General features: G+C 43.4%; 1 protein-coding gene across 2 annotated transcripts in view; it reads left to right on the top strand.

The window, feature by feature from the left end:
* The window catches only part of LOC147014742 (protein bicaudal D homolog 2-like), a 178649-nt gene that overhangs the window by 120963 nt on the left and 31097 nt on the right, over positions 1–26589 (top strand). For both annotated transcript variants that reach the window (XM_085852932.1, XM_085852933.1), the window contains exon 3: positions 14387–14539. In XM_085852932.1, coding sequence (XP_085709058.1) covers positions 14387–14539 — 153 coding nt within the window. The remainder of the gene's footprint in view (positions 1–14386; positions 14540–26589) is intronic.

Genomic DNA, 26589 nt, shown 5'->3' on the forward strand with positions numbered 1-26589 from the left:
GGATGTCAGAGAGATCAAGCTGCGGTGCATCGTTTGGGAATGTCAAGATCTTGGACTTTGATTTCGCAGATGGTGCAGACATCTTTTCGGAAACTTTAGATATCCTTTTGGGGGCCCTCGAGGTGCTGAATGAGGAGTAGGGGCCGCTGGGATTACGGGTTTCTTTTGTCAAAACTAAGATCCAGGCTTTCAATGACATCTTGGATGCTGCTGTCCTGTCTGTGTCTGTTTTTGGTGAGGATGTTGAGGTCGTGGAGAGATTCACTTACCTTGGCAGTGATATTCATGTCTCTGCTGCTCTGGAGTCAGAGGTAAATAGATGTCTGGGTCGGGCCTGGGGAGTCATTGATTCACTGGATAATGGGGTGTGGCGCTGCCGGTACCTGTGCAGGAGGACGAAAGTCCGAGTCTTCAGGTCCTTACTACTTCCAGTCTTGCTCTATCGATGTGAGACTTGGACTCTGACCAAGGATCTGAGATGGAGACTTAATTCCTTTGGGACCAGATCTCTTCAGATAATCCTTGGCTATCGCTGGTTGGATTTTGTGTCCAACGAGCGGTTGCTGAGAGAGACTTGGATGAGATTTGTTACCTGCATGGTCCGTGAGCGTCAGCTGCGGCTGTATGGACATGTGGCTCGTTTTCCTGATGCTGATCCTGCTCACCAGATTTTCTCAGCGAGGGAGTCTCGTGAGTGGAGGAGGCCAATGGGCCGACCACGTGCCTCATGGTTGCAGCAGGTTGACCGGCATCTCAAGGAGATGGGGATGGGCCTGACATCTGCCTGGGGGATGGCCAGACGGAGGCCCCTGGAATACCGGTGGAAAGTGGACGCAGCGACGCGCTGTTCTGGCACATGCTCCCATACCTGACCTGACCTGACGTGTATCCTGGAGTTGCTGGGGAGGGTCGGAGGACAGAGAACAGACGAAGTAATGATGGGGAATGGATGGTAGAAAACTGAGAGAGCACCGACCTTCCTGCAATGTGAGAGAAACAGACTTTATGGTTGGGCCTCATCACGAGAGAATCCATTAATGTTGAGTGAGAGCTCTAGATTCCAATCTTTCACCACTCGTCACGTTTCAGTCTGGTGGTTATGATCTTGTTCTTCGTTCGTATTCATAAGGCTGTGGGGGCTGAGGGCACAGCTGTGCTGCTGATGACCCATGACAGAGAATCGTACCCAGGTGTGTCTGCACACCACCAAAAAAAAAGCTCAGTTTAAGGCAGGAAGTTGTCATTTGTTCATGGTGCTGGCGATAGCTTGCCGACTTTTCCAAAAGGACACCGTGGGATCTTTAACGTCCACCAACGAAACGTCCACCACCCGCAAACATGAAGCCAATTTTACATCCATCCGAGGAACTGCACACATATTGATGGATCGCCCTGCCTGTGAAAGAAGGTACGCCGTTGTCATCGGTGAGGAAATTGTACCTGTGGAACCCTGTCGAAGATCTTTAGTTTGTGTACATGTGGTCATGACACATTTTGAGGTATGAAGGTACGTGAGTCGTACCTTAGTTTGGGGGCGGCATTCGAGTCGAGTCAAAGGACAAGTACCACCTCGGGCAGTTGTACCTCGTCACCCGTGGTGCTGTTTCTGAGGAATGGTCAAAAGGAAAAATATACTCGTGCAAACGCGTTCATGTTTGCGCACACGTTGCGAAGCTCATCTTCCACAAATGCTTTCGCTCTTAGTGAAGGCCTTGTGTGGCCAAAAGCCTTGACCTTCTGTTGCTCGCCCACCTGACATTTTGGACTCGTGGTGCAGCTGCGTCATGTTCTTGCCACATGGAGTGTGCAGATTAATTGGTGTTTCTGAAGCTGCCACGGCTCGGCTAACACAGATGGTTCAGGGTGGGAACGAGAGGTATACCTGTGCGTCGAAGCGCGTTGTGGTTGCGCTGTTTTTATTTCCGCGGATATTTTGAGCATTGCCTCAGAAATCGTCGGCAGTTATTTTATTGGGGTTTCTTTTTTTGAATGAGGTGAAGCTGTGATGAAGAAGGAAATATTGACTCTTCAACAAATCTTATTTGAAGAGGTGCTACACACTCGAAATGTCATTAGTTAATTAATTAAATATTTATATACCTGCTTTAAAAAAAAAATTTTAGATTTCTTTTTCAGGAAATAATGCTTAAACTCATATGGGAGAAAGAAAAAGCATTAAAATGTCATGATAGCAATAAAAGTTAATAACATATCTCTTTATACATTGGGAAAGAGGTGATTGCTGGCATTGGGGGGCGGGGGGAGGGGGGATGTAATTGAGATGTTGATGATTAATGAAGGGTGTGGACAAAATGTGTGAAGCAGAGTTTTCCAGCAGAGTGGACAGTGTTAGGATTCGGGACCATAGCTTGAGGGTAAAGAAGATGAGAGTTCGGACAGTTTTAAGGGAGGTGTCTTTCAGTCGAAGAGGGGTTCATGCGTCGAATGGTGTCCCCGGGAAGGCAGTGCCAGGGGAGGGGGTGGAATGGTTTAAATGGGAATTAGGGAGGTACCTGGATGCATTGGAGGAAGAGTGGGTTCGGTGATATTGGCAGGACTTGTAGGTAGCTTGTGTGTGGATGGGCAATGGATGCTGGAGTTGGTGAAGCACAAACATGATGGGCTGAATGGTCTCATTTGAATCTTCTTCATGATGGGAAGAGAAAAGGGACAGGAGACGATATAAACGAGAAATTAATGTTCTCCTCCTCCTCCTCCTCCTCCTCCTCCTCCTCCTCCTCCTCCTCCTCCTCGTCCTCCTCCCTTTATAAGGGGTGAGGGTCCAGTCTGTAAAATCCTGTTGCATTGTATCAAATTATAAGTGATGGTGTAACGATTTTTATGATGGTAATCGGCAAGCAATGTGGATGAAAATCAGACGGAAAGAAACAACACAATTTGGGGAGGGGGCACAGGATGAACAGGGTTCATTTGGTGAGATGTTATCACCAAGCTTCAACTTTTGCTCATCTCCTGATCCCTTTGCTCGAAAGCAACTCGAGAAAGTCAGCCGAGGTGCAAAGATAACTGTCAGAAGCACGAGCAAATGGTAAGCCAGCTCCTCTGCACCCACAGCTGAAGAGCGAGCCCTTAACTCTTCATTACCCTTTGCATACAGATAACAATGCGTTGTTTTCGCTCCGTAGAGGCGTCGAGTGGAGATAACTCGCCGTTCTTCGTCCTCCAGAAAATGCATATCAGAGCGAGATTCAAATCGAAATCTTACCCACTGGTTACATCGTTATCGAGGAGCGACTGTGCAGATGATGTGAGGCCCTGGCATGTCCGGGCGGAGATTTGTATACAATGTCCTGTTCTTAGCGAAATGCTTTGTGGTGTCCTTGAACGTCCACCGGCGAATGAAAGCAGATGGGACACCCGGCGTAACATCCATCCAACTGACGGAGAACACCTTGATGCCTCGCCCTGCTTACAAAGCACCATTGCGGCGACTTGTAGACTTGTCGGGAATCGCCCAGACTATATGGCTTGAAAGTGAATGTGCTACCTCTCAACTGTCATGTCTTCCACCAATTAAACACCTATTTTTCATCACATAGGCTGCTCCCATCTAAGACTGACAGTTTGTTATAGGTCTTCGCCATACAGTGCTTTTTCCTCCGAACATGTGCAGTAACCGACACAACTGTTAAACTGGAACTGCACTCGGTAGAGCACATACCTCTGCCAGGCTGAACTGTGGGTTTTGTATCCTGGATCTGCATCCAGATCTTCACGAAAATTGAATCAATTTGTCCTTGCAATGCACCAAAGCTGTCCACCAAGTTTTGTCTGAATCCATCCACAACTTTTTTTAGATGTTTTGCTCACAGACAGAGAGACAGGGACAGGCAGGCAGGCAGTGGTGAAAACAAGATCTCCATCCACCTTTGGTGGCAGAGGTAAAAAGCTACCTTTGACACGACTACAGAGTGAAAGTGATGCACAACTTGCAGAACGCTCCACTCTGCACACCAAAACTTGCGTCCAATTGAAAATGGCAATAACAGGCCTGAATTCAGCAAACTAAATGCAAACTAGACATGCCACTTGTAACTGTGAGCAGTTATGCCGGGTACCAGACACTGCCTATGCCAATGACGATGCCATCCCACGCTGCCTGTTCCAATGACGGTGCCATCACACGCTGCCTGTTCCAATGACAGTGCCATCACACGCTGCCTGTTCCAATGACTGTGCCATCACATGCTGCCTGTTCCAATAACGGTGCCATCCTACGCTGCCTGTTCCAATGACTGTGCCATCACACGCTGTCTGTTCCAATGACGGTGCCATCTCACGCTGCCTGTTCCAATGACTGTGCCATCCTACGCTGCCTGTTCCAATGACGATGCCGTCCATTGCAATGATGATTATGTCCTATTTTGTCATTTTTCTCTAATTATATTTCTCATGGCTCGTCTGTCCCAAGAACTGCCACTTGTAATTGAAAGCAGTGATTTCTACCTGGGTGCTTACAAAACGGTGAGCCTTGAGAAATGAAGTTTGATCAGTGCGACGTCATAGTTCACACAGGTTGACAGCCATATTGGATCAAAGGAAAACATTTGAACATGTTTTTCTCTGGAACCACTTCACTGATTGATGTGAAACTTGAAATATATCATCCACTACCCACGTGGAATAAGGTGTGATCACAATGACATCACAAGTCACATGGTTTAGCAGCCATGTTGGATTGAAGGAAAACCGTTAAAAATCATTTTCTCTGAAACCACTTCAACTGATGAATTTTTCTTTTTTTTTGTATACCAAGTCGAGGCTTGTGTAAGAGCTAACACACAGAACATATAACAAGGCAGAAGCCAAGAGGGGCAGGAGAGGGAAGCACAAAACAGCGGGGAACAGAGACATGAGGAGATCTGTGGAAGGGAGAAGGATGGAATGGGGAACACCGGGTATACGAGATTGTACTACAGGGACTTTCAGGAAGGGAAGCAGGGAATTTGAAGGTGGTGGGTTTGGGGTGGATTAACGGGGGTAATAAAGATCAAGATTTTGGATGGAGGAAGATATGAGATGTTGGTGAACTGCTGTTTTGAAGACCTGAAGGGAGGAGTGGGATTGAAGAGTGTGTGAGATTTGTTCCAGAGGTGGGAAAAAAAAGAGGAATGAAAGAGTGAAGTTGAGCAGTGATTCTTGATTTTGTGGTTTGACAGAAGTGTTTTTTTTTCAAAATGTTATAGTTTCAATCCAATATTGCCGCTGACCACGCAACCGAGGACATTTTAGTGATCAAACTTAATTTATCATGGTTCGTCGATCATATGGATTAACATTCGCATTGATCTGTTAAGCGATTTCTGGGAGGAATTTTAAAGGATTTGTTTCGTCAATATAATATGGCCTCCCGATCACATGACCTATGACGTCATAAATTTAAAAACGGACTTGCACTGGGTAGTCAATCACATGTGTATATATATATAGTTTTGTATTGATTGGAGCAGGTTAGTTTTTCTCTCTAATTTAGTCTAATATGTCAGCCACACCACATGACCAATGATATCATTATTTTCACACTTTGTGCAGCAATGATATTTAATGATATTTGTAAAGATTTGCATCACTCGGTTAAGCCGTTTCAGAGAAATTATTTTTAAATAAGATGTTCCTTCAATCCAATATGGCTGCTAGACCACGTGACCGATGACATTTTTGTGATCACTTGTATGTTCCCAAGGACGTAGTTGATGATAAAGTTAAAGTTTAGTATCATTCGGTTCAGCAGTTTGAGAGTAGTTTTTTTTTATTATGTTTTTGATAAAATCAAATATGGCTGCCAAACCATGTAAATGATGACAGTTATCCAGCTTTGTTCCACATGGGTAGTGGATCATAACCTGTAAAGTTTCGCATAAATCTGTTCAGGAATTTTGGAGAAGATTTTTTAAAGGTTTTCAAAAAAAATATGGCTGCCATGCCATGTCCCCAAGTCACGTTTCCTTGTCGATCACCCTCAGAAAGTTTTTGTATTGCTTCAAGCATTCAATGCATCCAATTATGATGTCATATGTGAACGCACTGATGACATCATTGCGATCAAATGTTATTCCCCATCGTGCGTTTCTGACCTGTGCTAAGTTTCATTTTTTTGGTTGTTGTTGCACGGTTCCAGAGATGTCCAAAGTTTTTCCTTTTTTCCAGCATGGCTGCCGTACCACATGACCTATTATGTCATAGTTATCATTGAAAATTCTCCACGGGGAGGCGCTCCTACATTGAAAGTTTTGCGTCGATCGCTTAAGCGGTTGCGGAGAAAACAAACTTAAAGGCGAATAAACCTGCAAAATGCGGTGGAAAACAATTTAATAAACAGAACAAAAGCAATAGGGTTCCTTCGGTACCCTAATTATATCATCATTACAGCTCTTGTATATCTTTAGATCGATTTTCATCGATGGCCAATGATTCGTGACATGAAGACAAAGTTTTATTGAATTGCCTTGATTGTTCTTGGGGAAAAAGTGTGACTGATATCGAGAGACAAATCTTTTCCTGGTTCATCTTCAGTCAAACTATATTATGATTGAAGTTTGAGAATGAAGCTTCTGTGATGAGGATATTTATTATTTTACAATTGTCACCCAAGGCATCGGCAATGAGATCAAGTTTCTCAGCGCATTTCCAAGATCGAGGAATTCTGCAGAGCTCTGTTTTATGAAACGCCATTAACCATTTTGAAGACGTTGAGGTTAAATACCCAGAGGAGGGACCATTGTGACTACGCTGAAGTAGTTACTGCTGATTCCCGATCAGTGACATTTAATAGCGCAGATGCCATTTTCATTGCGTAAACGACTGCTGTGCACACTGGAGCACGGCTTGTGCGATCTTGGGAATACACATTGAAACCCCATCGAATTGAAAACCCCACGTGGCACCGGTGAGCAATCTGTTGCATTTATCGTTAAGCACAACAAAGTTTCTTTGGGAGGGTTGGTGGTGATCCACAGCTCAACACCTCAATTGCTTTGTAACAATTTGTGGAAACATCTGTTGATCTCAAAACCCATGGCTCGAGAGCAGCTGGGAGCGCCGGAGCAATAATGGTGATTAAATGCGACCATGGTGCGTTTGTGGTGCATAGCATTGTTGGGTTTTTTTTTTTGTAACGGACAGACAAATATTCCATTTAATTTGGGGGTAGGTACTAGGTATTGTAATGTGATGACTGATTGGACGTAAGTTCATGATCCATGGATTTTTATGTACGAGTGTAAAATATGCCGTAGACAGTTGCTCACAGTTTTTTATCGGTAATAACGTTGCTAACCCTAATAGCTGGATTTTTAGAACCTGTGAGGCCGTTACAAATATTGCTTGAAAATATGATGAATGACTCTGATGAAAATAATAATAATAATAATAATAATAACTGGAACGGCACTCGGTAGAGTGCAAACTTCCACCAGGCTGAACAGTTTACGTTTTGTCACCCACTGATAGGCCGGATCTGCATCCGGACTTTAACCAAAATCTAATCAGCTTGTTCTTGTCAACTATCCAACTCATCCACCTCGTTTTGTCATAATCCATCTTAACGTTTTTGAAATATCATGCTTCTTATATCGTCTTTAGACATATCTTTCAATGGTGAAGAATCACTTTTAAATATTTAAAAATTCTCATATCCACATCCAGATCCGGATCTTCACTAATTCTAATCAATTTGTCCTTCTCACACACCCAACCTGTCCGCAAAGTTTCATCCGAATCTGTCCGTAACTTTTTTTGAGATATCCTGCTCACAGACAGACAGACAGACAGACAGACAGGGGAGAAACCAGCATGTCCGTCCACCTTTGGTGGTGGAGGTAATAATTGATCTTAGCACTAATTAGTCAGTCGATACTACTTGATGAGAGCACTTTGGCTGCCATTATAAAGTTGCTTTTAACTGGTGGTTGCTTTTAAAGAGTGTGTGGTAAAGCAACAAACGTTTGCCTACTAAAATGAGACGAGAGACGTTTAAGGCGTGTAAATGTTGTGATTTTTGTGGTGCATGTGAATTCGTAAGCAATGTTTCTAAGGCCCTCAAAAGTGAGGCTAGGGTGTACACAGCATCAATGGGCTCGAAGTAGATCAGATTGCGCGCAAGCACCGATAGTCCGCACTCTTATCTTGCAATAATGATGTCTACCAGAATAATGCACAATCATTCTGTCACGTGCATTCTTTGATTGGTAATATTGTTGCGGATTTGGAAACCTTGTGCACACAGACAGCAGTCCCTAAGCTTAGTTATTTCGATAAGTGTGTGTTTCTCGTTAGGGCCCTCTACCTGTGTCGAATGGGAATTACATACATGCACTGCGAAGTTATTTTGATAGTTCGGATTTGAATTACATCCATAAATCTTCTTCGACAACAATAGCATCACCCTCACCTTCACCTCGCTCTGGCCCAGATGAACTACAACTACAACAGCACCAGCATCACCCTCACCTTCACCTCGCTCTGGCCGACGCCATGGCAGCCGTGGTGGGCGGAGTTCAAGGAGGAGCCTCGCGGCGGCCCTCGACCAATCAGCGTGCTGCAAATGAGGTGGCCGCCGCTCAGCCAATCAGACCCCACCACGGTGAGAAAGGCAGTCTGCGTGACGTCACCACGCCCCCGGGCCAATCGATGGACTTGCCGCTCGTTTTGGCCATTGGGGAAGGTGAAGAGCGATTCAACACGCCAAAACCTGCCAATGAGGAAAGACATACACCACGACACCGAGGTTCGGCTGACGGAGGGGGGAGGATAAAAGGTCAGGCTCCGTTTTCCAGGGTGGTGGTTTTCTCTTTGGAAGGGTGGTTCTTTTTTTGGAAAGCCAGTCTTCGTCTTACCAGCCTTCGCCCTGCTGGCCGCCGTTCGCCGGGAGCCTGGTCATGTGGACGCCTGAGCTGCTACAGGTCTGAGTCCCGCCAGCTCAGCGTACCCGCTCGAGGCGGACAGGTCCGAGTGCTGGCTCTGGTCTTCAGCTCGCCTTTCCCTCTGAGCTGGAGGCCTCAATAAAGGCCGTGGCCACCTTTGTGTGTGTGTGTATGTGTGTGTGTGTGTGTGTGTGTGTGTGTGTGTGTGTGTGTGTGTGTGTGTGTGTGTGTGTGTGTGTGTGTGTCTGTATGTGTGTATTTGTGGGCTCGTCTGTAAGTAGAAATTGTTAAGTGCTTGCTCTTTGTACATTACATGACTATATTTGGTGTTAATTCTTCTCTGTCTCCCCTTTCCCTATTGTAAATAAATCCCCTGTTAAATGTATCAGCTCGTTTCTGTGTTTTCTTCATTGGTTTAACGCGGTGCGTGTTGGGAAATTTGGGAAGCGGCAAATTGTACATTTGGACCGACGGGACCTCGGTAACCATCCGCTCGGGTTACGCACGGTTCGAGCACGCATGCGGCTCGTCTCGTACGAGTGCCATCGCGGGTGTGAATCCTCGGTAGCTCGCCACGTGGGCCTCGAGGTATTTTGAAGTTTGGCAGATAACCCTGTCCCATGCAGTTGATTTATTGACGATTCACGGTCCTGGAAGGGACCCGTACCTTTCGGAGTTTTCCAAAAGGTACGATCTAGATTCCGGGTGTTCGGTAGAGACGACCCTACTGCTCCACCTAGTGGTCGGGCTCGCAACCGATGCCCGGCTCCACAACAATATGTGGTGTTTGGTGGTGAATAAATGAAAAGAATATGCATTAGGAAAGCATGTTGCCACAGAAATATTGTTTTCATAAGCCATTTAGATGAGATTATCGTGAATATTGTAAGGTCATGCCAATTGTTACCTCTGCCACCGAAGGTGGACAGAGGTTATATTTTCATCCCTCTCTGTCTGTTTGTCTGTCCCTTTGTTTGTTTGTTTGTCTTTGTTTGGTGTGAATGCTTCGACTGTACAACCCCACAATGTCAAATGATGTTCTGTGCAACTCTGCCCTTTGAAATGGCGCATTGTCATACAGCAGCAGGAAACCAGCTTCATTCATCCGGTCCAGCAAGTCAGCATAATATTGACCGGTGATCGTAGCTTTGTGCGGCATGTAATGCATGAGAATCCCCAGAAGATGCTGGCCATAATCTTGCAGGCTGAGGACTGGTGTAAAACATTTTCGGGGGTCGAGATGTTCAGTACTTCCACTGCATTGATTCAGTTTTGGTGTCAGGTTCCAAACGGTAAAGCCATGTCTCATCACCAGTTACGAGACGTACCAAAACTTCTGCCGGATCAGTGTTTAAGAGCTCCAGTAACTCTTTACTGGACTTCGCTTTGGTGGTGATCATGCACGCTGAGGTTTTTGAGGTTCCAAGCTTGGCAGAAACTTTCACATTCCAATACGTTCATGGATAATGGTTTTGATGCTTCCAACACAAATGCCAAACAGTTTTGAAAGTTATGAATACTTGATTCGACAATCAGCCATGATCATGCTTCTCTCAACAGGGATTGTTTGTGTACTGGTCTTATCCCAGGGTCGTCCAAGACCTGCGGTGATCTTTGATCGGTTCTCCACCACGTTTAAACTCCTTCATCTATTGCGTCATTGTGGTATAATGAGGACATTGTCCCCCAACGTGGCAACCGTATGTTCATGGATTTGATTTTCGGTGCACGTCGTTCTTGGTACAAAAAGGTGATGACTGCGCTTGCTCAAAGTTTGAAAAAGTCCATTGAGTGATTCTGAAATTAACAGAACATTATTATTCATCCACAGATGGTAATATAGACATGAAATTAGTCATGAAAGATAAATATTTATACATACATATCTCAAATATATACATATACACACACACACATGCGAAGTAACTCAAGGGTTCATAGAACATGATACCCCGCACAGTGTTAAGTCTATACAGGAGGGCTTTGCAATTCGCAAAGGTTACATTCTTCAAAATCCCCTTTAACTGCAAATCCATGATGTGCACACTTCGGGAGTAATGGGGGAAAATATGGTTTGGGACTTTAACTTTGAAAAATTTGTCCAAACTGTACCCTTAATTAACATGCTTTATGCATTGTTTTTGTGCTGTTTATTTTCATGAATAAAATGATTATTAACAACATAAGATAAAGTACTGTAATTATTTTCCTGTGTTATTATTTTGTATGCAGCTTGTGGCTGCTGGTTGCGTCATTGCTGGGAGCGCAGCTGTGCCACTGATTTTGCCGACCTCGGAAGGATGACAGGCTGAGTCAAACCCACCTGGTGTTATTTCAATGGCACGTCGGGGGCTCAAACTCAAGACCCAAAGATCTTAAGCCAGCCACATTAACCGTTAAGCCAACACGAGGCTTATTTTCCTGTATTAACAACATAAAATATAGTTTATTTTCTTGAGTTATTAATACTATCATTGCCTTGGGCTGGCAGGATATCCTAGACTCTAGAGGTATGCACACTGACCTCATGAGGTGTCTAATCTGGGTTTTAATTCTGACCCAGCGATGGACTGTCATCACTGCAGGCAGGGTTGATTCATCAATCTGTGTACCGTCCCTTGAAGGAACCTTAAACTGGGCATTCCTTTTGTCTGCTAGCATTGGTTGGTGGACTTTAAAGATCCCATAACGTTTGCTGAGGAAGAGTATGTAAGTCATCACCACAAATTTGTGTCACCTTCAGTCGAACGTCAGACGTGGCCGGCCGGTTCAGGAAAGACTTGGGACAATATTTCCCGACAGACCCGACAACAAGGTGGAAACAACTTGGGTTGGGTTGTCATAAATGTCAGTGGTGGTGATTACCCCGCGCATTCGAAGCAAAAAGTGTGGTTAAGCAATTGGTTCACGTCCGTCCATCCGTCCGTCTTATCAGCTTATGATAGCCAGTTTACGATCGAGGAAGAACTTATTTAAAATGAACGTTTTAATTTGAACACGAATTGGAACATGAAGAGGAAGACACATCTGTCGTTTTACAGTACTTTGGCTCAGAATTTGTCTCACTGCACATGCACAGAGATGCGTCTAAGACTGCTTCAGTTGCGCTAAACTTCCGGATTTTTCAAATAGTCATTAAAATCATCATCTATCTATAATTCCAGCTGTGTGTGTGTGTGTGTGTGTGTGTGTGTGTGTGTGTGTGTGTGTGTGTGTGTGTGTGTGTGTGTGTGTGTGTGTGTGTGTGTGTGTGTGTGTCTGCGACCGCTGTTTCTCGACAACCACTGGTCCGGTCTAATTGAAACTTGCCAGCTATATTGCTGGGGACCTGAGTATGTTGCTTTTCAAGGTTTGTTATTAATCGGACAAGTGCTTCTCAAGTTATGGCCATTTATTTACCAAACCAATGACAGAATACATTGCTGCGTAGGCGTGGCCGTTGCGCCATTTAGTTACCAATCACAGGACACGTTGCTGTGTAGGCGTGGTCGATGCGCCATTTAGTTACCAATCACAGGACACGTTGCTGCGTAGGCGTGGTCGATGCGCCATTTAGTTACCAATCACAGGACACTTTGCTGCGTAGGCGTGGTCGATGGGGAAGAGAACCTCAGCCGCGTTCCCCATTACGGGTTACAACGTACGGACTTCCGGATAGTGATGACCTACTGTATTCTAATAATTTCTCGATTTCTTATCCGCATTTATAGATAAACACAATGCCCCAATCCAGTTGTCGTTTACGAGAGCGAAGGAACGGCCTGTGTGTTTGTTTGAAAAAATTTTTTTTTGCATGTACGGCCACGCACGTACGAGCACGCGAGACCGAAGGAATGGCCTGTGTGGTTGTTTGAAAGTTTTTTTGGTTTTTTTTGCATGTATGGGCACGCGAGAGCGAAGGAACGGCCTGTGTGGTTGTTTGAAAGTTATTTTTTTTTTTTTATTTTTTTTTTTTGCATGTACGGCCTCGCACGTACGAGCACGCGAGATCGAAGGAATGGCCTGTGTGGTTGTTTGAAAGTTTTTTTGTTTTTTTTTGCATGTATGGGCACGCGAGAGCGAAGGAACGGCCTGTGTGGTTGTTTGAAAGTTTTTTTTTTTTTTTTTTTGCATGTACGGCCACGCACGTATGAGCACGCGAGACCGAAGGAATGGCCTGTGTGGTTGTTTGAAAGTTTTTTTTGTTGGTTTTTTTTGCATGTACGGCCACGCACGTACGGGCACGTGAGAGTGAAGGAACGGCCTGTGTTGTTGTTTCTGGCGTGCGGTTTGAAAGTTTTTTTCGGGGGGGGGGTGCACGTACATACGGGCACGTACTAGTTTTATTAAAACCGAAGAAAAGGAAGGCCTTGTCGTTTGTGGATTTCCCCTTCGTGGATTCATTCTGTCACGATGAGTTTGAAGCAATGCTTGCGGATTGTGGTCAATGTGCTCAAATAATCGCGGGTTGGCTCATTAACATGGGCCGGTACAATAACCTACTCAAACCCTCCAACATCATCATCTCCATCAACTCATCTCTACCATCGCCATCATCAATATCACCATCGCATTATTTGATCAAGTTTATCATCATTATTATGAAAGTGACGTTTCATGATCTGAACACTTGGAACCGTGGTGGCCATTTCACCGGCCACTCTTCAAACCTCCATATACTCGAGCGACTGGATTTTTCTCCAGGGAGCGCGGGGGGGGGGGGGAGCCGAAAGTCCAAGGAGCTCAGGGTTCAAAGGGTTAAATACAACCATCTGAGTCCCATTTGAACTTCCCATGTACTGTTGATTTAATGTTGTTAAAAACCCCTGGTGAATGTTCCCATTACTTTGTTGAGTCAGTTTAAACTGATTTGAGGATGAGAGGTTTGGTCTTTTGATTGAGGAGTAGTAGTTGTAGTAGTAGTAGTAGTAGTAGTAGTAGTAGTAGTGAGTAGTAAAGGTTGCTCAGTGCACAAGATTTGATAACTTTGTGAATATTTATCTCGATTTGTCAGCGTTGAGCATATCATCACTGACGGAACATTTTTGAATACAACCCCTAATTGTCAGGAATTGTTCCCAAACTGAGAATAGACATTGGCAAACTCAGGTTTATAGAATATCTGGAATTTCCTTTTGTTTGATCATTCAAGTCAGCAGGACAGCCCAGTTGGTGGCTTGTTTACCAATGAGCTTACCTCGGTTCGATCCACGACACAGTTCAACTTAATAATAAACTGCTTTCCTCACGCAGTGCCAGCACACCATCCTTCTGATGAGGATGTAAGGTTGGCTGTCTCTTATATATTTAGGTTGTGGGCAGTGTGGGTATTGCAAATGAGACAAGCAAGTTGATGAGTTAATTAAATGGTGTCTGGTTAGGCATGATGGGCCTCCTGTGTGTAAATTTTGTTGTGTATTTTTTGTAGAATCTCCTGCGATGTCACACCAGGCAGGTTCTCAATTGACTCGACAATGGTAGTGAGTGTAACCATTGGAAGTGAAAGGTTGCACCGTGTCTGGCAGAGACTCGAGGAGATGGAGCTGCAGCGATCCCAACTGCGAGACGAGCTCAAGGAGTGGAAGGCGAGAGAAACGCGTCTGGCACTGGACGTTTCTGAACTGGAAGAGGAGAACATCTCGCTGCAGAAGCAAGTGTCCATGCTACGGCAGAACCAGGTGAACTTCGCATTCTCATTTGATTTTAGAGGAAGATGTTCCATCATATTGTTTTGAGGAGTTGATGCGGAACTTATTATGTTGCGAGTGATGCTTGACTGTCCTGTTCTTCATTGCATGGCCTGCGAGAGGCAGGCAATGAGGGAACAGAGACAATCCATCCATTAGGACCATACTCTGTACAGAGCGTTGGTCCTGCCTAAGCAGTCTCCTTGGCTATTGGACACAATCCTGGATGGGTCGCCACTCCGACACAGTATACCAGCATGCTGGCACTCAATTTGCCGACCTCGGAAGGACGACAGGCAGAATGTGGAGAAAAAAAAAAAAACCCCGTCATAATCTGCCATAAATGTTATCAAATTGACTCGATGGGTTCAAATGTGTGTTCCAGTGCGAAGCGTAAAAGTTACGTAACTACAGATCAGTAGATGGCAGTATGCAAACAATTATGGTTGCAGTCCAGTAACCACAACGAAAATAAAAAGTATGTGGAGGTGGGGCCTAATAGCAGCCATTTTGGAGTCCTGCTGGCGGTGTGGTGGCTCTCGCACTGTCTTATCTGCAAAAGTGGCCCCCTTCTCAAAAATAGTGAAGATCGTTGCTTGAGTGTGTCGGTCTGGTTGAGTGATTATTACCTCCACCACCATAGGTGGGCTGAGGTTTTGTTTTCACCCCTGTCTATGTATGTATGTATGTATGTCTCTGTCTGTCTGTCTGTCTGTGAACAGGATATCTCAAAAAGTTGTGGACGTATTCAGCTGAAACTTGGTGGATGAGTTGGGGAGGTGATAAGAACAAGCTGATTAGATTTTGGAAGTTCAGATGTCGATCCGGCCTATCAGTGGGAAACAAAACGTCAACTGCTCAGCCTGGTGGAGGTATCTACCAAGTACCGTTCTAGTTTGTGTTATAATAGTCCCATTATGCACAAATGCCAAGAGGGTTTGAAAGACAACATGAATTGTACGCTTTACAAAGAAGGGAAAATCAATCGCACAAAAAGTATTGATTCGGAATCGATATCGTGAAGAAACCATTTCAAGAAGGATAGTTGGGGAGCGTGTTTTTAGTTTTTGAAAACGAACAAATAATCTGTCCGTCACGAATTACAGTGGATACACCATGATTCAACACAAAAAGAGGTTGTTGGTGCGATAGAGGTTTTTTGAGCCTCGATGAAAAATTAAGAGGCAATTGGAGACAGAGAGACAGAGAGAAAACTGAGAAAACTTTCTCATGATGTTATCATTACACAAAAAGTAATCTCATAAATTACCACCTTCTGATAGAGGGTGGAAGCATGGTTGCCTCCTGAGCCCATGGTGACCTAGATTTAACTTTTTAGTTTCAGGCTATTTCTTTTTGGCATCGGGTTATTTAGGGTGAGCTGAATCCAAGATGGAGCCTCGTCCTCAACCCAAAATATTCAGCCCCTGCACTTGTTGTTTTCTTTCTTCCTGTCCATGTAATCCCGACAGCCTTGCATGAGCGAATCTTGCTCATCACAACATTGTTGTCTGGTCTTGTCATGTGTTGTATTCCTCATACAGTTGCTTAAGCTGTACTCGATCAAAAGCTTTAAGTTTATAATTCTGTTTTTACCAACCCTCTCCAAACCTGCTGCTCATGTTTCTGCAAATTAACTAAGCAGGCTTTTGGCTTCGCCGCTGCTGTATAACTGTATAATTCTAATCTTGTCTTGGGAAATTTTCTGAGTTTGATTGATTGGTTTTTGTTCAAACTAAAATTGAAACGGTGTCAAATTGATTTTTTTTTGAACATTCCTTGTTGAGTTGGGGGCTGGCAGGATGGCCAAGAGGTACATACACTCTCCTCGATGCTGTCTAACCTCGGTTCGAATCTTGACCCAGCTATAAAATGTCATCCCGGCGTTTCACAAGCAGGGCGATTCTTTAGTATGTGTGCCGTCCTTTGAATGGAGTTAAGCTAGGCATCCCATCTGCCAGCATTAGTTGGTGGACGTTAAATATCCCACGGTGTCCTTTGCGAAGAGGAGACTAGCTATTGCCGGCACCCTGTACAAACAAATTCCAAATTCCTGTCCTGACCTCCTGAGCTGGAGTGGTGACCCGACCAGGATTGTAGCCGAGTAAGTGCTTCAGCAGCGCCAATGCTCTGAATAGAGCATGGTACATGATGATGTTGAGTTGCACAATAAAAGTTTGGCTTTCCCTTCGTTGTTATAACTAAATCTTACGACCAAATGTTCAAAGTATATCAGAGAAAGATAACAGAATCCTGGCTTACCTGGTCCTTTTGATATCACCGATGAATGTGAACAGTGAGTGCGATAACCTCAAATTAGTCTTACTGCCCTGAAGTTTTCCTATGGTACAGGTTTATAAACTTTGACAGTAAAAATATTCCCATCAGAAGCATAACTTAATTGGTCGGACATGACATCTTGCACAAACCCTCTTGCGCGTTGTGAATTTCCTTATTTTTGTGAAACTTCACTCCTTTGCCTCCAAGACACAACACATGATTGCATTATAGGGACTTTCATTTCATCCTCCAATGGGGAATGACAACGCCAGTGGTATTTGGTTTGGTGTGAAACGATAAATCAAATAAAGCTCATCGCCTGTGTATAAATTTGCAAACGATGAAAACGTTATTTCATGAAATTCTTTAATTGGACGAAATGGTCCCAAACTACATGTCACGTGAAAACCCTGCAAAAGTTAAAACGCATTCCAGCTTCAAAATGTATAATAAACATGATCCAGGTTTGGACTTTGAACTTAGCTTCTTTCACTACGGAAGGCTCCAGCGTGTGCTGAATATCTGTTCTTCCAATGAAGGATGCCTGATTAGAATTTAAACTGCAACTCGGAAGGTTCCAACCACAGCTTCACATTTTTGGGGGTTCATTTGACATGCTCTGTGCTTGTCATTCACCAGTGATGCTTCATCCAGAACCTCTCCACCCAAGAATGCTGCAATGAGCATGCGAACAGGTGAGCTTGCTTTGGACCCGTCGAACATCCCGACCAAATTAACGAATCGGATCTGAGAGGTGCGATTACGGCAGACCGATGAACAGATGCGAGGGAAACACCTCAGCCAAACGCATTACGTTGATTGCCACTTGTTCCGCATATTAAAGGGCAACATCTGCTGGTGGCACATGCTTTTTTGATTAACCCCTTCCACGATGCTATTGTGCTTCAATTTCAATTCACTGAAGGTTTGAGATAATTAGGGTTTGCCAATTAGAGTGTTTGACTGCGATTGAAATAAGATTCTGAACTTCCGTTGCATCACGTGTGCATTTTATTTTTGTGAAATGCAAAACCAGTGCAGTTTGTCGCATCATTTTAGGGAAAAATGACTTTAGCTTTTGTGCATGAATTAAATTTTACCTCCTCTTTTACTTTTGTGCAAAAATTAACGATTGTTTTGAGTGAAAAAAATTATTATTTTTTTGTTCAACTTCAACAAAAATAATTATAAGTTTTAAAAAAAAGGACAAAATGTCATCACTGCCATTGTTTTAGTAATTCTGCTATACAGAGTTTAAGGGCTTGCCCATACTTATGTGCAACTAAAATGGCTGCCAGTCTTCCAGTCGGCCATCTTTGATCTGATCTCGATCAAAAATGACGTGCTGATGTGAGCCATCATTTGTTATCTGTGCGCCAAGTTTGAACAAGATCGGTAAATGCATGTCTGAGAAATGGTTGAGGACGTGTTCAACACCGGGTTGTTTTTTTTTACAACTACAATAGCCGCCGGTCGGCCATCTTGGATCTGATTTGAAAAAAAAAAAAACAATGATGTGCTTATGCAAGCTATCATTCGTTATCTACGTCAAGTTTGAACAACGTCGGTAAATGTTTGTCCAAGAAATGGTTTAGGACGTGTTCGGCGCCGGGTTTGTTTGTTTTTTTAACAACTAAAATGGCCGCCACTCGGGCATCTTTGATCACATCGCGAAACAAAATGATGTGCTTATGTATACCGTCATGTGTTGTCTTTGTGCCAAGTAGAAATAAAATCGGTCCATACATGTCAGAGATATGATTGCATACGCACACACACGCATGCACATGAAAAGCGAGACCAAATCCATAAGCTCCCGTTTCGGATTAAGTCCAACGGGGGCTAATAATAATATGTTCCCTCCTAACCAACTTCGATGCAGGAGGAGGCCATTTTGGCGCATCAAAGCCTACACTATTACTACCAACCTATGGTAGTTTGTCCATGCTCTTTCCTTTTTAAATGCTGAGCTTGACTCTCTGTGGGAAGTGTCATAACTTCCCAGGGCATTCTGGGTGTCATCAACATGTTATTTGTGATGTTGCTCTCACTGCACTATTCATGGCAACTCAGGAGAAACTTCCTCCTCCCCATGGATGCCCACCTATGGTTGTTTGTTAGTGTCAGAGAGAGAGAGAGAGAGCAACACAAGCCGGTAGGCGACGAGGGATTCGCTAGGATCGAAGCGCTGCATACGATGCTTTTCATTCTGACCGATCCACCGATGAAGATTCATTGCCAAGACGTATTGGTTCACATGCAATTGTTCCTCTGCCTGGCAAGATTTTTCCTATTGCGTATTTCGCCAACTGGCACTCCTCATAAAAAATGACGGTAAATAGACACCCTATTTTTGAAGGACTACCATTTGAAAAATAATCGGTGTGCTGATTTGTGCTGTGGAGCCTCGCGTTGCAGACACACACACACACACACACACACACACACACACACACACACACACACACACACACACACACACACACACACACACACACACACACACACACACACACACACACACACACACACGGAAAACCCGATAAACTTCTCTCAATGCTCTTGTTTGACCACACCTCCTGAGCCACACAATATTTTTCATAAGCCACGCCCACTTTACTACGCCACTCCCACTTTAAATAATAAATAATTGGAGGTGGATTGTGGGTCGTTGAATCGTTTACGGTAAATAAAGAAATAATTGGAGGTGGTGTGTGGATCGTTGGATTGTTTTCGGTAAATAAATAATTGAAGGTGGTGTGTGGATCGTGGAATCGTTTTCGATAAATAAATAATTGAAGGTGGTGTGTGGGTCGTTGAATCGTTTACGGTAAATAAAGAAATAATTGGAGGTGGTGTGTGGATCGTTGGATTGTTTTCGGTAAATAAATAATTGAAGGTGGTGTGTGGATCGTGGAATTGTTTTCGGTAATAAATAAATAATTGGAGGTGGTGTGTGGATCGTGGAATCGTTTTCGGTAAATAAATAATTGAAGGTGGTGTGTGGTGTGTGGATCGTGGAATCGTTTTTGGTAAATAAATAAATAATTGAAGGTGGTGTGTGGATCGTTGGATTGTTTTTGGTAAATAAATAATTGAAGGTGGTGTGTGGATCGTGGAATCGTTTACGGTAAATAAAGAAATAATTGGAGGTGGTGTGTGGATCGTTGGATTGTTTTCGGTAAATAAATAATTGGAGGTGGTGTGTGGGTCGTTGAATCGTTTTCGATAAATAAATAATTGAAGGTGGTGTGTGGGTCGTTGAATCGTTTTCGATAAATAAATAATTGAAGGTGGTGTGTGGGTCGTTGAATCGTTTACGGTAAATAAAGAAATAATTGGAGGTGGTGTGTGGATCGTTGAATTGTTTTCGGTAAATAAATAATTGAAGGTGGTGTGTGGATCGTGGAATCGTTTACGGTAAATAAATAAATAATTGGAGGTGGTGTGTGGGTCGTGGAATCGTTTTCAGTAAATAAATAAATAAATAATTGGAGGTGGTGTGTGGATCGTGGAATCGTTTTCGGTAAATAAATAAATAATTGGAGGTGGTGTGTGGATCGTGGAATCGTTTTCGGTAAATAAATAAACATTATTAGAAATCCACAAAGACAGAAGTGCCGGTGATTCCATTTATTTTGGATCCTTTTCACTTTGGTCAATAACGTTTGGATCGAGAGATCGAAGGTGGAACGACGGTGTAGTTCCTTACAAACACTGTATACACACATTAAATGACGGTAAATAGACACCCGATTTTTGAAGGACTACCATTTGAAAAATAAAACCTCAATCAAAAATCGGCTCGAGTAAAATTTTCTAAATATCTCAAAGTGTTTAATTCCGAAGTCTCGTTTATCTACATTCAAAACTGAAGGACGAGTATTGAAAATACTGTACGCGGTTTTTCAGCCGCTGCACAGCAACGGGTGGTTTCTTGGCAACGAAATTCAAACGCGCACATTCCCAGTATATATTCCACCTGTTGGCAAAGTTTCATCGAAATCGGTTCGCTGGTTCGTGCTGTGGAGCCTCGCGTTGTACACACACACACACACACACACACCCGGAAAACCCGACAATAAGGGATATCTCATATATAGCGAATCCAATAAGAAGAGGTGTGTGTGTGTGTGTGTGTGTGTGTGTGTGTGTGTGTGTGTGTGTGTGTGTGTGTGTGTCCGTCCGTCCGGCCGTCCGTCCGTCCGTCCGTCCGTCCGTCCGTCCAGGGTGTCCACATTGAAATGAAACAACTTTGAAGCGTTATAAATTTTCATTGAATAATGCAAACAGAGCAATATTCACACAGCTCAGAGTCAGTTTGCTTGAGTTTCATTGGGTGTTTGGGTACATATAATTTGGGTACATGAGAGTACGATCGAGTAAACAACATGTACACCATTAATAGCATGGACGAAGTCATGATACTTGTATTCCCTCCACACATTTTCTAACATCTCGGGGGTTACGGAGTCCACTGCCGCTGTGATGCGCTCTTTCAGCTGAACGATGTCCTGCATCTTTGTGGAGTACACTTTGTACTTCACATAACCCCACAGAAAAAAATTGAGCAGGGTAAGGTCAGGTGATCTCGGTGGGCAGGAAATGGGTCCGTCTCTGCCCAGCCAGTGGTCTGGCATCAAGGAAGGAGTGGACATCACGGGACCAATGGGGAGGAGCCTCATCCTGCAGGAATATGAAATTTGGTTTGCAGTCAGAGTTCTACCTGCGTCAGAGGTGCCACCAACCTCTGACGCAGGTTGAGGCACTCTACCTTGCAGTCAGAGTGCCACCAACAGCTTGAAGCATGTCTCAGTGCACATGGCTTGTCACAGATTTTTCTGCAAAGAAAATGGGCTGACAATCCTGTTACGTCTAAGACCTCACCAAACGTTAACTTTTGGTCCATCTCTTTTGACGTCATAGATTACATGTGGATTTTCTGCTCCCCAGATGTGGCAATTGTGTTTATTCGAGCGCCTACATGTGTGAAATGTTGCTTCGTTGGAGAGCATGACCCGGTTCAGGTACTCAGGATTGTTGTCCAGACTGTGGAGCACATGCGTGGCATAATTTGTCCTTTTGATATGATCATCCACTCTTAACTGCTGAACCAGGTGAAGCTTATATGGATAGAACTGCAGCCGTGTGCGCACGACTTTATGCACAGTTGAACATGGAATTTGCAGTTCGTTACTGGCACAACGGATGGACTTCCTTGGGTTTTGGTGGAAGGCAGCACGTATGCGTTCAACATCCTCCTCCATTGTTCTGGGCTTTCTTCCACCATGCTGTTTTGGAACACTGCCGGTCTCCTCAAATTTCTTCATCCACGCGTACAGGTCTCTTCCGGTCGGTGATTCCTTGTCAAACGATGCACGAAGCGCCATTGCACCTTTGGACCATTTATATCCTTCACACCCCTTAGACACCTTAGACCCTTTAGACCTGTAGACTTGTTATTATACCACTTTAGACTTTAGACTAACACCATGCAATTATATACTGTCTTCTTGCAAACCATAGACTACTTTTTAGATCCTCGTGGAGGATCTCTTAGTCTTACTCACGTTGTTGTTCTTCATCTTCTTCTTGTGGACTTTTTTGTTTCACAGCCAACAGTTTTCATCGAAACTTCCTGAAACTTGGCATATATATGTAAAAATTCCCTGCGCAGACAGTAACCGTCTCAGATTTTGAAAATTCGTCCTTGAAAAATAGTTATGACATCAAAATATCTCCGCTAATGGAAATCGCCAAAAAAATTATCTCAAACTCGGTAAGCTTTTTGAATTCTGTTTGTGGGAATCAAACAGGGCATTAGCAGAGGTTAATTACCGCACATATGATACATCACTATGACGTCATATCAATTTTTATGACGTCATTCCTATTTTTTGACATTTTTTGTTTCACAACCCAGAGTTTTCATCGGATCTTCGTGAAACTTGCCATGTATATGCAGAAAGCCCACGCACAGGCAGTAACCATCTCCGATTTTGGAAATTCTTCCGAGAAAAAATGTTGACGTCATAATATCGCCGCTAATGGAAATCGCCTATACCATCATCTCCGAAACTAGGCAAGCTGTTTGAATTTTGTTTGTGAGAATCAAGCCGGGCATTAGCACAGATAATTTATCGCAAACCTAATACATCACAATGACGTTTTTATGACGTCATCATTAAGAGGACGAGGATCTTAGCTCATTTGAGCTTGTTTCAGGAAGAAATGCACAATGTCCACTCACCCAGTGGCTGGGTACACTACTCGTTTGAACAGAATTTGCGTATCGAGTAACTGAATTGGTTCGCCAATCAAAACCTGGATGCATATTGTTTATTTGAATTTCACAAGTATCGTGCTGTGCACGACATCTTTCTTGTTATTTTATTGATGGTTTTGAGAGACGCAAAGTTTTCCTGTTCCTGTAAACCGTGCACCAAAAAATGGAAGCTTTTGACAGGAGCTTTTGTGATGCGTTTTTAAAACGTGGATTATCTCCGTCATTTTAAGCAGGAAAATCCTTGTCCATGCCATTTGCCTGCATCTTTCGATATGCTCCATGAAGATTTGTCTTGCTTTGAATCACCAGTGAAATTTATAATCGTCTTATAAATCACATGCTCCAACGTAGGTGTCAAGGAAGAACACAAAAGGGGCACAAGATCGATGAATGTTCCAGTTCGTGGGAACATTACATAGATAACTGAATTGGTTCGCCAATCAAAACCTCGATCAAAATCATCCCCCATCCAAATCCTCCATCTTTTCTACCCCCGTTAATCCACCCCAAACCCACCTCCTTCCAATTTCCCTCTTTTCATCCTGAGAGTCCCTGTGATGTCCATCTTGTATACCCCGTGTACCCCGACCCATCGCTCTCCCTTCCACAGATCTCCTAATGTCTCTGCTCCCCACTCCCGCCCCTCTTGTCTCATGCCCCCCCTCCCCTTTGCTGTGCGTTGTGTGTTAGCTCTCATATGAGCCTCGACAAGGTATACAAAAAAAAAAAGATGAGAAATAATACTTGGGGTCTTCATAGAGAAGACCATGCATTCAGTAAAAGGAGTCGGTTTTGTAATTGATGGAGTGGCCATCTATCCTTTCCATTTTATCAGATCTATGCTTGGCTATTAGCTTGGTATGAAATCTGTGGCGAGAGAAAAACAAACCTGTCATGCTGAAGTGATTTACATTGTATCCCATCAACACCGTTCATGCACGACAATAATACCCAACACTCACAGTACCAGAGTATTTGTGTTCGTATTTAACATACTTGTGACATCTCATTGACGTTAGGTATATTAGGGGAATAATTCTTTATTATGAGCAAGACTTCAGTGAGGGAAGAGAGAAAAAGGCAAACTGTTCATCACCCAACATATAGTTGTTGATGGTCATCGTGGAGCAGTAAGCGTTCATTTTTGCGATATCTCTGCAACATTACTTTTCACTTGTATTCACGAGCCGTCCCCCGCACAGCGGAAGACGGAGTATTGAAATCACTTCTGTGTGTCTGTCCGGGCCGTAACTTTTTGTTTTTACCATTTGAGCTTGACATCAAATTTTCAACAAAACTTTACTATGTCAATATGGAGAAGAAAAATTACTAATTTTGTTTAAATTATTATTATTATTATTATTGGTTCACGAAAAAATATTTTCACGAAAAATATAAGTGACCACTATATTCGTTATTGCTGTCTGTCTGTCTGTCTGTCCCGAGCATAGCTCCGTGGGTTTTGATCCGATCCTGACAATATTTTGGTGGGAGGTTTATATCATGATCTAGTTGTGTTTTCCTGAAAATGGGCATGGTGCGCCCATTATGGGTGGAGCCACGCCCAAAAAACGTGTGTTTTTAGGGAGTAGCTGATTTCAATTTGCGTCTTCTCCTCGGGGGTTTGTCGAATCTGACAGGGGTTTCGGTATTTGGTTAGCCGAATGTCACCTGCATATCCCCACGGAGCTCGATTTTTCATTTTCGTCCCAAGGTCAAGGTCACAAGGTCATGAACTTAGAAAATTGCAAATTGTGTTTTTAGGGGGTAGCCGATTTCAATTTGCATCTTCTCCTAGAGGGTTTGTCGAATCTGGCAGGGGTTTCAGTATTTGGTTAGCGCAATGGCACCTGCATAGCCCCACGGAGCTCAATTTTTCATTTTAGTCCCAAGGTCAAGGTTACAAGGTCACGAACTTAGAAAATTTCGAATTTTGACATAAAAATCATACGACCGCCCAAACTTTGAGAGCTGGGATGACAATATTTTTTATGCATAATCTTGAGATCATTCCCCACCTAAATTCTTGGAACCATTTTTCTCTATCTCGAACACCTTGCCCGTGGCGCCCCCTTCAAATTTGTTTTTACGCTGATTTCATCAAAGTATGGATAATCTGAGGAGTTGAAATGCCATATAGCCTATATGACGTTATATTGTTCCTGGAATGTTCCAGAGGAAGTTTTGCACCAAAGGTCATAATCCTTGACCTTTGACCTTTAAAGGTCACAAAGGTCAATTTTCAAAGTTGTGGGAATCAAACCGGGTTTTTGACCTTCTTCGACGAACTAACTCCAATAAGCTATAGCACGTATCCTGTTTCCTTATTTTAATGTCCACAACATTGTTTTGTGACCTTTAAAGGTTATGCAAAGGTCAAATTTTGAAAGTTGTTGAACGAAACCGAGTTTTCGACATTTTGCAGCTCATAACCTGTCACCCGTACCACATCATGTTTATCATTTTTATAACTTCGTCAAAAATTGTCTCATCCTTGACTTCTGAAACAATCTACATCATCAAATACCGCTTGTAAACCATCGTCGTCTTCAGACTTATTATTATTTTTTAAAATTTCTTTGTTCAACCCTTCTTGGCCACTATTCTTGCTTTTTTTTTTAAACATTTATTTTCTCATCAACCACTTGTCCGATTGTCAAAATTTTTTTTAGCTTCGGAGCAACACCCCCCCCCCCCAATGGAGAACATTGTAATGATAATTGTGACGTCATAGGTCACGTGGTATGGCAGCCATCTTGGATTAAATGCAAAAAATAAAATATATCTCTGAAACCCCTGATCGGAAAAATTTGAAAATTGTCAAATGTCATTCTAATCCCAATGGGGAATAAGAGATTACAATAATGATGTTATCAGTGAAGTGGTCGACCAACCATAAATGTTTTAAACAAAATCCTTGTTTACCATTGAGATTCAGTGTGTACATCCCTTGGGATCCCAGGGTCCTGAGTTAAAGCCCCGTTGGCTGCTGAATTAACACCAGGGGGTTGACTCAGCCTGTCATCCTTCCGAGGTCGGTGAAATGAGTACCAGTGTACTGGTCCCGGTGTATGCCCCGGTAAGAATAGGTGTACCATATCCCTGTGTGTCGTAAGAGGCGACCAGGGTTGGCGTCAGGAAGGGCATCCGGCCATAAAACATTGCCTCAAGAAAAAGCCCAACCCCTGCACAGCAGGGAAAAATGGCTGTAATTCAGTGTGTACATCCAAGCTGTACCATTTTTACCAGTTGAGCTTTTGTCATCAAATCTTCAACAATACATTATTTTGAGATTGTGGAGAACATAAATTAATAAAATGGAAATTTTTTTAAAACTCGTTTTAGTCAAGTTTAGTTCGAGTACAAAGTGGACGCGGATGAGCTTTGCATTTTGAGATGCCTTCAAGTTATTATTATTACTAATGCTTGCCCGTACGTGTATGCCCATACATGCGTTGCCATACATTAAAAAAAA

Source organism: Eptatretus burgeri, chromosome 13 (genome assembly GCF_056783735.1).
Source record: "Eptatretus burgeri isolate ZD-2024b chromosome 13, Ebu_testis_v1, whole genome shotgun sequence".
In the NCBI taxonomy this organism is placed as follows: Eukaryota; Metazoa; Chordata; class Myxini; order Myxiniformes; family Myxinidae; genus Eptatretus; species Eptatretus burgeri.